This window comes from Artemia sp. Qi Xiang Cuo, chromosome 17 (genome assembly GCF_049724085.1).
Source record: "Artemia sp. Qi Xiang Cuo chromosome 17, ASM4972408v1, whole genome shotgun sequence".
Taxonomy (NCBI): domain Eukaryota; kingdom Metazoa; phylum Arthropoda; class Branchiopoda; order Anostraca; family Artemiidae; genus Artemia; species Artemia sp. Qi Xiang Cuo.
Genome location: NC_142810.1, coordinates 62,494,026 through 62,507,614, shown reverse-complemented (window position 1 = coordinate 62,507,614; position 13,589 = coordinate 62,494,026). Strand labels below are relative to the sequence as shown.

The 13,589-nt window shown below is 37.4% G+C and overlaps 1 protein-coding gene across 1 annotated transcript in view; it reads right to left on the bottom strand.

Moving 5' to 3' along the window:
- Positions 1 to 13,589, bottom strand: part of LOC148942446 (uncharacterized) — a 71,184-nt gene that overhangs the window by 11,106 nt on the left and 46,489 nt on the right. Inside the window, 2 exon segments of the mRNA XM_089103083.1 lie at positions 1,188 to 1,355; positions 4,051 to 4,212. Coding sequence (XP_088959209.1) covers positions 1,188 to 1,355; positions 4,051 to 4,212 — 330 coding nt within the window.

Below are 13,589 nucleotides of genomic sequence, written 5' to 3'. Positions count from 1 at the left end.
TAACGAGCGAGCAGAAAGTTCCAGTAACGGGCTCATGAATTGTAATCTGTTTTAGAGAATAAAATCCAAAAAGCAATTCACCAGTCAACAAACACAAGACTTGATTGTTAGGGCCCATGAATTGTAGCTCCAAATTTTTTTTTCTTCTCATTTGGGGTCTCACACAATGAAATAGATAGTTTTTTATATATTACAATGGCAGGAAACAGTCAAAGCTTGATTATGAATACAAAAAAGAAAAACAAATACATACAAAAACATCTATAATTATTACATATGGTCATATTTAAGGAATAAATCAACAACATACTATATGAATTAAATTTGTTGAATACTGGTGTATCCCTGGTCTTTATACAATTTAAAGCAAAGTACAATTGCTTTTTAATTTCCTTTAATATACACTCCCTCCCTAGTACCCCTAATAGAAGACTTTTCTTGTAAATATTGAAAAAAGGACCCATTCAGGCAAATACTAATCACCTTTTTATTCTATCTAAGAGGGTTTTCATCATATTTTCGTTAGCCAAGTCTAAAGATTTATTTTTCATTTCAACTCTGCTAAATTTCTTACATGAAAAAAACATGACTTTCCTCTTTGTTAATAAAGTCCAATATAACTCCTCATATACCCCTAGATTTGTAGTGCAAAGAAGATCGTTCTTCAGACAAATAAAAATATTTTTTGATTCAGAAAACATGAAATTCGTATTTTGTTTGAGTTCTGTCTTTAGTAAATTTAACATTCTAAAGTAAAATTTATTGTAAGTAGTTCAGACTTTAGATTTTAACAGCTTATATTTAGCTTCATCATAATCAAAGTTTAGCACTTCGAAATTAAAGTAATAATAAATGGATTTGTGTTTTAATTTAGAAAAAATACATATGCTATAGTTTAAATCTGTGTTGTCTACCTTTTAGGAAAACAATTCTTCTAAAATTTTATTTAAGTTACAATTTGAAAATGTCCTTTTCAGACAAAAAAAAACCTGTTTAGCAAACACCTGTGCATACAAATAAGACAAGAGATAAGTTCCGTCTCAAAATTAGTTTCTATTCGTGATTTTTATTTCAGTTGTCTAAATATTTTTCCCAATAAACATTGGAGAAATAATTATACAATATAGTTTATTCTATCAAAATACACTATATAATATATCTGATGCTACAAAATGTTTAACACGTACCTTTATTGTCAAAACTTATGGAGGCCACTTCCTGGGTGTCAGGCTCAAGTTTATATGGTTCTGAAAAGCCAGCAAAATTACCCAAAGCAACATCTTCACGTTTGAGATAAGAAAAAAGGTTTGGAGCATCACAGAACTCACTGTTACTAGGCAAAACATCTTTAACTTCTATAAAAAGATATAAATATATGACATAAAACAAATTGAATAGTAAAGCTTACTAAACAAACCAAACTATTTTTATTTTAAGTAAAGATTAGGAACGAGAATGGATAATGACCCTTAAAACGACAGAGATGAAAGAATAGGAAACTGAGCCAATTATGTTTGGTTTGACAAGCAAAGATCAACAGGCCTGAGAAAAAAGGAAATCTTGAAAGTTCTTTTACAGTCTACATGTTAAAAAAAAATAATTAGAATTAAAAAAGATGTAGGCTATTTACATTTTACTAGCATATTGACCAGTAGCTAAGAAACTGGATGCCCCTTTTACGTTAATTAAGTAAAGTTGTTATATAAGATTCCAATACTCTAATTTTGGTGACATTAGATGCCTTTCAAAATCTGTGGAATTTATGAATTTTATTTTTGACAGTGGTTGGTAAACGGCTTTATCACGGGACTTTAGTAAATTTAACGTTTGAATAATTAATATAAAATGATATGCTTTTTTTTTTGAAAAAAAATGAGTAAAAACCTGGAAACCTTCAAAAATAAGATTTCATATCGAAGGTTATAAGTTGTTAGATTCAATTTTTAGGTAACGAGCAAGCAGAAAGTTCCGGTAACGTGTACATGAATTGTTATCTGTATTAGAGAATAAAATCCAATATGCAATTCACCAGTCAACAAACACAAGACTTGATTGTTAGGGCCCATGAATTGTAGTTCAAAATTTATTTATTTTTTTCTTATCACATGGGCTCTCACACAAGGAAATAGAGTGTTTTACATATTACAATTGCAAGAAACAGTCAAAGCTTGATTATGAATACAAAAAGAAAAAGCAAATACACACACAAAACATCTATACTCATTACGTATTGTCAGATTTAAGAAATAAATCAACAACATACTATATGCATTAAATTTGTTGAATACCAGTGTATCCCTGGTCTTAATACAATTTAAAGCAGAGTGCAATTGCTTTTTAATTTCCTTTAATATACACTCCCTCCCTAGGACCCTTAATAGAAGACTTTTCTTGTAAATATTGAAAAAAGGACCCATTCAGGCAAATACTAATCACCTTTTTATTCTATTTAAGAGGGTTTTCATCATATTTTCGTTAGCCAAGTCTAAAGATTTATTTTTCATTTCAACTCTGCCAAATTTCTTACATGAAAAAACCTGACTTTCCTCTTTCAAACAGTTCGTGCTAACGAACTGTAAGTAAGGAGCGACCCGGCTCAATAGTAACCGAAACTCTAAAAATTTTTGATTTTGATCGGAATTTTGATACCAATAGATACAGTAGAAGAACCAGATTTTTATGCTGATTTCAAATATATAAGTTTCATCAAGTTTAATCTTACCCATCAAATGTTACGTGCCTAAGAAAATTTACCTTATTTTTGAAAAAAGGGGGAAACAACCCCTAAAAGCAATAGAACTTTAATGAAAATCACACCATCAGATTCAGCGTAACAAAGAACGCTACTAGAGAAGTTCCAAGCTCCTATCTGCAAAAATGTGGAATTTTGTATTTTTTCGCCAGAAAAAAGATCACAGATGCGTGTTTACTTGTTAATTTTTTCTCAGGGGTGATCGTATCGATCCAGTAGTCCTAGAATATCGGGAGAGGGCTCATTCGAACGGAAATTAAAAGTTCTACTGCCCTTTTCAAGTGATCAAAAAAATTGGTGGGCAACCTGGCCCCCTCCCACGCTCATTTTTTTCCCGAAGTCACCCAATCAAAATTTTGAGATAGCCATTTTGTTCAATATAGTCGAAAATCTATTTAATATATCTTTGAGGATGACTTAATCCCCCACAGTTCCCGGGGGAAGGGCTGCAAGTTATAAACTTTGCCCATTATTTACATATAGTATTGGTTATTGGGAAGTATACAGGCGTTTTAAGGAGGAATTTTTTTCTAGTGGGGGTCCGGGGTGGGAGTAGGGGTTACGGAGGAGGATCTTTCCATGGAGGATATTTCCTTGGGGAAAGGGATATTCCATGAAATGTCCCCTGGGGATTTTCGAACAAAATTTCCCAGCATTATTTAAAAAACGATCAGAAATTAAATAAAAAACAAGTTTTTTTAAACTAAAAGTTGACTCTTAATAGAAGATTTTTCTTGTAAATAGTGACAAAAAAGACCCATTCAGGCAAATACTAAACACCTTTTTATTCTATTTAAGAGTGTTCATCAAATTTTTGTTAGCGTAGTCTAAAGTTTTATTTTTCATTTGAACTCTGCCAAATTTCTTACATGAAAAAAACTGACTTTCCTCTTTATCAATAAAGTCCAATAAAAACCCTCATATCCTCCTAGATTTGTCTTGCAAAGAACATCGTTTTTCAGACTATTAAAAAAAAAAATGACTCAAAATACTAAAAACTGAAATTCATATTTTGTTTGAGCTCTGTTTTAAGTAAATTTTACATTCTATAGTAAAACTTCTTGTAATTAATTCAGAGTTTAACAGCTTATGTTAAACTGTTTAGAAAACACCTGCACATACAAATAAGACAAGAGAAAGGTTCCATCTTAAAATTAGTTTATATTCGTGGTTATTTTTTCAGTTGTCTAAATATTTTTCCCCAATAAACAATGGGGAAAAATAATTATCTAATCTATTTGATTCTATCAAAATATAATATATCACATATTTGATTCTACAAAATGTTTAAAACGTACCTTTATGGTCAAAACTTATGGAGCCCACTTCCTGGGTGTCAGGCTCAAGTTTATATGGTTCTGAATAGCCAGCAAAATTACCCAAAACAGCATCTTCACGTTTAAGATATGAAGAAAGGTTTGGAGCGCACTCGCTGTAACTAGGCAAAACATCTCCAACTTCTATAACAAGATATACATATAAGACATAAAACAAACTGAATAGTAAAGCTTACTAAACAAACCAAACTATTTTTATTTTAGTATAGATTAGCAACGAGAGGACAGAAATGACCCTTAAAAGGACAGACATGAAAGAATAAGAAATGGAGCCAACAATGCTTAGCCTGACCAACACAGGTCAACTGGCATGACAAAACAGGAATCTTAAAATTTCTTCTACAGACTATATTTAAAAAAAAAGGCAATATACATTTTACTAGCATATTATCTAGTAGCTAAGAGACTGGATGTCCCTTTTTACGCTAATTAAGTTAAATATTCAATTACTTGATTCCAATACTCTAATTTTCGTGACTTTAGATGCCTTTCAAAATCTTTAGAATTTATTTATTTTATTTTTGTCAGTGGTTGGTAAACAGCACAGTTTATAGAATTAGCAATATGATCATACCCTATCTCACCCATTATAGAAACCCGGACCAAGGTGCGAGTGCTCCAGAGAACGTTTTTGCAGATATAAACATAAGCGGCATTAGATCTTTTCATGGGTAGACAAGTCAGATTTCTCTTGGACACAAAACAAGTGGAAACCCGCTATTACGAATAATGCACTTTGTAACCATTTCTCATTGATTGACAGAAACAGACTAACCCGCTAATGCAGAAAGTGGGAGGAGCTTTTTGTTCGTACCGAGAATGAAGACCAGAAATGATCTGCGATAAACTTACTGGATAATTCTATAAACTGTGGTAAACAGCATGAAATATAGACGAGTTATTTTTGGTTTCAGAAGAAAGGGACCTAACAGGGCCAAAACAGAAACACAGCCCTGTTTGGGTGAGAAACACAGAAACACACTTTTCGCATAAATAGCAGAAAAGAAGCACAGATGAGTGTCACCTCTGTTCTAGATGTGCTTGTACCTCTGTTCTAGTTGTGCGTGCTAAATTTTACCTGACACTGCCCATCTTCCAGAGAAATGTGTAATATTTGTATCTCTGATGCTTATTAGAATGCAGTGTAGCCTCTCTCGTTTCGCCAATATACTGCTGATCATCGGGCACAATGTCTTAGGAGGAAGGATTCTAGGCAATTACAAATAGTTTCAATCAAGCAAAACCATTTCAACTACTACACAAAATCACTGATAAAGATGTTCTCTTGGGCCCCAAGCAAGAGTCGCGTACTTGACTTTCTTTGTATAAAATTTACAAATATGACAAAAAAAGATAATAGCTTTGCTGGATTGAAATCGTTCCTTTGCTTTGCTGACTTATTTCATTTACATCAGGATACCGGCTTCAAATATATTACAAATGAACAGGAAATATAACTATGAAAGGAACAGCTGAAAATCTGAAGAGTTAAATTCTTTGAAACATTCTCCGATAGTTTCCTAACTGTCGACACTTACGCCTAACGGTCTTAACTGCCCTGTTTAATATTGTAAAGTGATTAGAGGGCAACTAGCATCCCTTCCACGCCCACCATTTCCCCAAACACATCTAGTCAAAATTTTGAGATAGCCATTTTGTTCAACACAGTTGAAAGATCTGGAAATTATATCTTTGAGCTGGACACTCCCCCCAAGTCTTCAGGGCACGGGTTTTAAGTTATACCCCGGGGGAATATAAAGTTTTTATAGAAAGCGTTGTCGTAAAAACTTGAAAAATGGCTCATTCGATTCAAAATTCAAAGGGCTAGAGCGCCTTTTATATTTGAAAGTAATTGGAAGGCAACTGACCCCCCTCTCACGCTCACCATTACCCTAAACATTTTTGAGGAACTTCGTGTCAAATTATTTTTTTCCCATACCAGGGCACTCGTATGGAAGGAGTTGTAGAAATTTCGAAAAGGGCTCATTCGATTGGAAATTGGAATGGCCAGTGCTCTTTTCAATAGTCGAAAGTGACTTAAAGACAGCTAATACCCCTTCCACGCCCACCATTTCCCCAAACACATCCAATCAGAATTTTGAAAAGAAAAAAATTTCTGAGTACTTACTGAGTAACACTTCTCAGTAGGGGCCTCCCCCAGGCCACTCAGCGCGTCCCCAAGTGGTGGATAGGGGGACGCCCTGCAGATATGCAGGGTACCTCATGGGTAGTGAAGCGCGGACGAAGGGGGGGGGGGTAATTTTGGGGGTCTTAAAACATAGCTGGGGCACCCTCGTCTGGGGACCATAAATTTAGACGGAGAAGGAGAATGACCCCTCTGATGTGCACTGGGCAGGCTCCATCGGCGTATGGATACATCCCGTCAGTCACAAACCTTCCCCGAGCAATGGGTTAAATTGCTGGTGTTGCAGGACACCAAAAGGGCGCACTATCGGTAATAGATACAGTCGACCCCTGCTAGGGACGGAGAGAAGTGCCTTACCGCTGTCCAGAAGCCAGCCAAGAAATTACTTCTTTAATTTTAATGATGAATATGAACAAGAGATCAAATATGAGAACCAGTGCTACCGCGTCCGGGGCGGCCGACGATTCGACGATCGTGAATCCGGATTCCAGGAGAGACGACGAAGAGTCTGAAAACTTCTATCTCCAGCTTCAAAGTCTATTTAATTCTGACCCTAAAAAAGACATAAATTTTGTCATTGGTGACTTCAACGCCATCGTTGGAAACAACCACACAGAACCCGAACAGGTAATGGGCAAATTTGGACATGGAAAAATGAACAGAAGGGGAGAACGCCTTATCGAATTCTGCAGAGACAGCGATTTAGTCATTACAAACACACTGTTCAAGCACAGACCGCGTCGTAAGACAACCTGGACCTCACCGGATGGAAAACCTACAAACTTAATAGACTACATCGTCGTGTCTAGACATTGGAAAATGTCCGTCCTAAACACGGTCACGCTAGCTGGTGGCGACTTTGACAGTGACCACTCGCTTGTCATGTCTAGGTTCGAAACAAGACTTAAAACAGCATCAAAGTTGTTTAAGAGAACCCCAAAATTTTGGGTAGATCTACTAAAAAACAAGAACACACGTATGACCTGTATCACCATTCTATCCGAACAAATTTCGGAGCTCACGTCCAGCTCTCCACCTATCCTGTCTAAGGAAGATATCGACAACCTGGTGACTAGCAGCACAAATATCATATGTAATGTTGCTCATTACACACTGGATACCCAAAAAAACAATCAGAAACCTTGGATAACAGACGAGATCATCTCCCTCTGCGACGAAAAGCGCCAACCCACGAAAAAGAAAGCTAAAGAAAGCAGGGACCAATACAAGCAACTCAAACGAGCTGTAGAGAAAACCATCAGACGTGCTCATCACGCTTTTATTAAAGAAAAGTGCGATCAATGTGACTCGGCCCTCAAGAAAGGAGACCCCCACTTCATGTATAGAAGAGTGCGGGAATTGGCCAGTAAGAAGGACATCAAAGTGTGTTCCCTTCTCGGCGAACATGGAAACCAAATACAATCCACAGACGGAATCCACCCTCGATGGAAAAACCATTTTAAAAATAAACTGAATTTCGCCATCCCCCCAGACCCAACAATTCTCGACAGCTTCCCCGTAACCTCTATAGACCCAAGTCCTCCCCTTTTTCGCTATGAAATAGAAGCAGCTATCAGAGACTTGAGAGCAAACAAAGCTGTCGGCCCCGATGGAATTAAGCCTGAACTACTGAAAGCAAACTGCGAACCACTCCTTGCCCTATACCACAAAATTGCCACAGCTGCTTGGGAAAAATATCACTTCCCCTCTCCCTGGTGCGAAGCCACTATAGTCCCTCTGCATAAGAAAGGCTCTAAAGCTGTCTGCGACAACTACCGCCCAATAAGTCTTACCAGCCATGCCGCAAAAATCCTCACAAGAGTCATGCTCCGGCGTATACGAGCCATTGCATCAATGGTCATTCCGGAAAACCAAGCCGGCTTCCGACCTAATAGATCAACAATTGATCAGATATTCTCTGTTCGGCAGATCATGGAAAAGTATAGCGAACATGGCCGCAGCATCTACCACCTTTTCATAGACTTCAAACAAGCTTTCGATCTGATATGGAGACAAGGTCTATGGCACATCCTTCTTCACTTTGGCATCCCATCCAACCTGTTCTCGCTGATCAAAGACATGTATACAAAGTTCAGAAGCCGCGTCATGACTAGAGAAGGACTTACCGAGAGCTTCAAAACCTCTACCGGAATGCTTCAAGATTGCCTACAATCACCGGATCTGTTCAATCTCTTCCTATCTGTAGCCCTTCCACTCACAGACAACCCACCCGGCGCCCTTGTCGAAGAAGTGGTGATAAACAAACTAGCATATGCCGATGACATAGACCTAATAGCCGAGTCCCTTCAAGATCTACAATCCCAGGCTAAAAGTGTTCACTCGTCTACCAACCTCTTCGGGATGGCCATCAACACCTCAAAAACGAAAGCCATGCGCTGCTCACACAAGCTCGATTCAAAGGTAAATCTCAGCCTTCAGCTTGGTAGAGATATCATTGAGTGGGTGGAAGACTTCACCTACATTGGGAGCTTACTTACTTCTGATAACAACCAACTCAAAGACATAAAGAGACGCCTGACACTTGCGAACTCCATTTTTAAAGCTCTGATGCCCATCTGGAGGAGTAAGAACTTAACAACAATTCTCAAAACGAGACTCTTCTACTCTCTCATTATTCCGATCGCCATCTATGCCTGTGAATCCTGGACACTTAAAACAGACGATCAATGTCGCCTAGTTGCCTTTGAAAAATCGCTGGTTTTCACCTACCACGACAGAATCTCCAACTCCAAGTTTCTCCATAATCTGAAAGTCAAATTTACAATATTGGACAAAATAAAATGAGACATCGCTGGTATCACCTACCACGACAGAATCTCCAACTCCAAGCTTCTCCATAATCTGAAAGTCAAATTTACAATACTGGACAAAATAAAACTACAACAACTCAAATGACTTGGACATACCCAACGCATGGCTAGCACTCGTCTCCCGAAGATAGCCTTCAATGGACGAGTACACGGTTCTCTCCCCAGAGGTCGCCTTCTGAAGAGATGGAAAGAAAACTTCTCACCCTATAACCTGCCACAATTCCACCGCCTAACCGACAACGGAAGCACCAACAGGAGGCGTATCAATGAACTGGTTAAAGAAGAGGCCCCAAAACGACCTTCAAGGACGGATGGGACATAAGTCAAGTAAGTCAATTTCTTCAGCGTAGTTGATTTCCACATAGAAATTATGTTTTTGAGGAGGACAATCCCAACAGAACCATCAGGGCGAGGGTTGTAAGTAATGCCCTGGGGGCATATTAGGTCTTTATTGAAACTCTGTTACAGAAAGTTCAAAAAGGGCTCATTCGCTTGGAAATTCCAAGGGCTAGTGCTCTTCTTAATAGTCAAAAATGATAGGAGGGCAACTAACCCCCCTCTCACGCCCACCTTTCCCCGTAACACATCCAATCAAAATTTTGAGATAGTCACTTTGTTCTAAGTAGTTGGAATTTCTGGAAATTAGGCCTTTGAGGATGACAACCCCCTCACAGCCCTCAGGGCAAGAGTTGTAAGTTATGCCCTGGGGGCATATACAGTTTTTATAGAAAGTGTTGTCGTAGAAACTTCAAAAAGGGCTCATTCGATTAGAAATTGAAATCGCTTGTGCCCTTTTTGATAGTCGAAAGTGATTTGAAGGCAAATAACACCCCTTCCACGCCCCCCATTTATTCAAACACATCTAGTCAAAATTTTTATATAACCGTTTTGTTCAAAGCAGTTGAAAGGTCCGGAAATTACATCTTTGAGAATGACACTCCCCCCACAGCCCTCAGGGTAAGGGTTGTAAGTTATGCAAAATGCCATCTATCTATCTAACTATGAACACTTAAAAATATCGAAAATCCTTAGTGATTTTAAATGTACCAGAAATAAGTTGCGGGGGACAGAAAGAAGGTCCCTAGATTTTTTAATATTTTCAATAGACTGTGCAGGAGTTTGAAGCTACTTTTCTGGAGCCAGTTTCCTTGTTTAAAGCAGAAATCTTACAATTTTCCGTTTTAGCGCCATCTAACGCAAAGACATATTAGTTCTGATAGAAAGCTCTATTTTTAACTGACTAAGAGAGAAAGAACCAAATGACGTTCTAATCTGAAAAAACTGTAAAGTTTGTAGTAACGCAGTATTTTGAATGACGCAGAGTTATACTGAAAGGATACTGCAGGCCGGTTTTTTGAAGAATTTGCATTTTGACGAAAGTGGGCACCGAGTGATAACTGAATTTATAACATGAAAGAGGCCCTTGCGTGTAAGTCTCACTCAATGCCTTCCAAGTTCGATTTAGACAGAGCGGTATTAACTGGTAGCAATATGCCAGTGACGAAAGACCATTTCGACCGCCGTATGGACGAGCTTCAAAGTTTGATTTCAAAGCTTCAAAATGAAAATAAAGTACCGAGAGCAGAGGATAAACTGCTAAGGGCTGAGCTCGTTCTTGTCAAGACTACTGCCCTGCGATCAGAGACGTACGATCAAAGAAACAACATCCTTATTCACGGTGTTGAAGCTCCGCAAGGAACAGAAAATCTTTGAGAAACTGAAGTGACATTTTCTCAGTCTAAGCTTGGAATTGCAGAAGCTGATCAGCTGAGTATGAGTACATTGTACCGTAGTTCTAAAAAGACGGCTCCCTCCCAATCTGGAGCTGGGCTGAGCCTTCGGAGTAATTCAAATAAGCAGAAAGCTATCGAGCCTATCTTTAACAGCCTCTCAGACACTGAACGCTCAGCTATTACAAGAAATATAAATGTTTTTACTTTTATAACTTTAATAAATCAAATAATATTAAGATTTTGATTACTAAATATCAGTATATGTATATTAAACTGACAATGTACATCCATTTGTATTTTTTTTTCAGTAAAGTGCAAATTTTGTTCTGGCCTTGGGAAGGCACAGGGGTTTTGCGCCCAACTTACGTTAATTTCTGCTCGTTTTGAGTTTTACTCTGTTATTTATTGTTACTCCTATTCGTTTTTGGTTTCTTTTACTTATTGATTGTGATTTGTGATATTCTGACGTCGCGTTAATTATTTGATTTTATTGTTGCTCATTTTCGTTTTGTCGAACTCATCACTGTTATCTGAAAAAATTGTTTTGTGGAAGTTTTTTTTTAATTAATTTCTGTTCGTTTTATATTGACATAGTCTTTTCAGAGAAAAAGAAAATAATGCTTTAAATCTTTTCGTTTTTTAAAAGATATAATTTGGCCTGCTATTTGTATTTTCAGTAACTTTTAACCACATACACCCTCTTAAAAATCTGGACACAAATAGAAGTGTTTAATTTAGGTTCATACCTCGTCTAGTTGACCTGAAATGGAAAACTTGATACCGTTCGCAAAAAAATCTGTTTACTTTCTTTGATAGCTTGGATACACTTACACTATTTTGATTTGGTTAAATCTTAAGAGCAGAAGCAGCCCAAAAAGTTTGAACATAAAACCCTCAGTCGTTCTTGGAATACTGCTGAGATGCCTTATCTTATTTATTTATCTATATTATCTTATATTATAATTATCTTATATTATTAGCATTAACACTGTGCATTTTGATTTAATCTTATGGCAACATTTAGTTTTTAAACATAAAGTAAAATGGGAGGGTGGGTGTGGGAGGGGGATTAGTTTTCCTTCAATCACTTTCCACTATTAAAAAGGGCATCAGTCCTTTCTATTTTCAATCGAATGATCCCTTTTCGAAGTTCCTACAATAACTCCTTTGATAAAAAGTGCCCTGGCCTAAACAACAACAAGAAAAAAATAATACGTTATATCCACGTCAATTTTAACTATAAAAATGTCATTTCTTCCAATCACTTTTGACAATTAAAGGGCACTAAACCTTCCGATTTCAAATCGAATGAGCCCTTTTTGAGTTTCTACGACAACACTTCCTATAAACGCCAAATACCCCCAGGGCATAAATTGCAACTCTTACCCTAAAAAATCTGAGGGTGGTTGTTATCCTCTAAGACTTAATTTCCAGAAATTTCAACTACGTTAAACAAAATGACTATCTCAAAATTTTGATTGGATGTGTCTGGGAAAATGGTAGGCGTGACAGGGGCGTAAGTCTTTCTCCTATCACTTTCAAATATTAAGAAAGGCACTAGCCCTTTCAATTTCCATTCAAATGAGCCCTTTTAAAGTTTCAACGACAACACTTTCAATAAAAACTTTATATGCCCCCAGGGCATAACTTACAACCCTTGCCCTGAGGGCTGGGGTTGTCATCCTCACAGACCTAATTTCCAGAATTTTCTGCTACGCTGAACAAAATGGCTATCTGAAAATTTGATTGGATGTGTTTGGGAGAATGGTGGGCATGAGAGAGGGGTTAGTTACCGTCCAATCACTTTCAACTATTAAAAAGGGCACTAGCCCTCTAAATTTCCAATTGAATAAGCCTCTTTTGAAGTTTTTACGACAACTCTATCATTAAAAACCTTATATACCCCCAGGGTATAAATTACAACCTTTGCCCTGGGGACTCTGGAGGGTTTGTCATACTTAAGTACATAATTTCCAGAACTTTCAACTACGTTGAACAAAATGGTTATCTCTATACTTTGATTGAATGTGTTTGGAGAAATGGAGGGTGTGAGAGAGGGGTTAATTACTCTCCCCTCACTTTCGACAATTAAAAAGGGCAATTTAATTTTCCAATCAAATGAGCCCCTTTTAAAATCTCTGCAAAAACTTTCTATATAAACCTTATATGCCCCCAGGGCAGAACTTACAACCCTTGCACTAAAAGCTCTAATGGGGTTATCATCCTAAAAGACATAATTTCCAGAACTTTCGAATACATTGAACAAAATGGACATCAAAATTTTGATTGGATGTGTTTGGGGAAATGGTGGGCGCGAGAGGGGGGTTAGTTGCCCTTCAATCACTTTCGACTATTAAAAGGGCAATAGCCCTTTCAATTTTCAATTGAACGAGCTTTTTGGATGTTTTTACAACATCGCCTTCAATAAAAACCTTACGTGCTCCCAGGGCATAACTTAAAACTCTTGCCCTGAGGGTTGTGGGGGGGGGGGGGATAGGTTGTATCTTTAAAGGCCTAATTTCAAAAGCTTTCGACCGCGTTGAATAAAATGGCTATGTAAAAATTTTGATTGGATGTGTTTGGGGAAAAGGTGAGCGTGAGAGGGGGGTAAGTTGCCCTCCAATCCCTTTTGACTATTAAAAAGGGCACTAGCCCTTTGAATATCGAATCGAATAAGTCCTTTTTCAAGTTTTTACAACAAATATTTCAATAAAAAACCTTATATACTCCCTGGGCATAAATTATAACCCTTGCCCTGAAAACTGTGGGGGAGTGTCCTGCTCTAAGGTA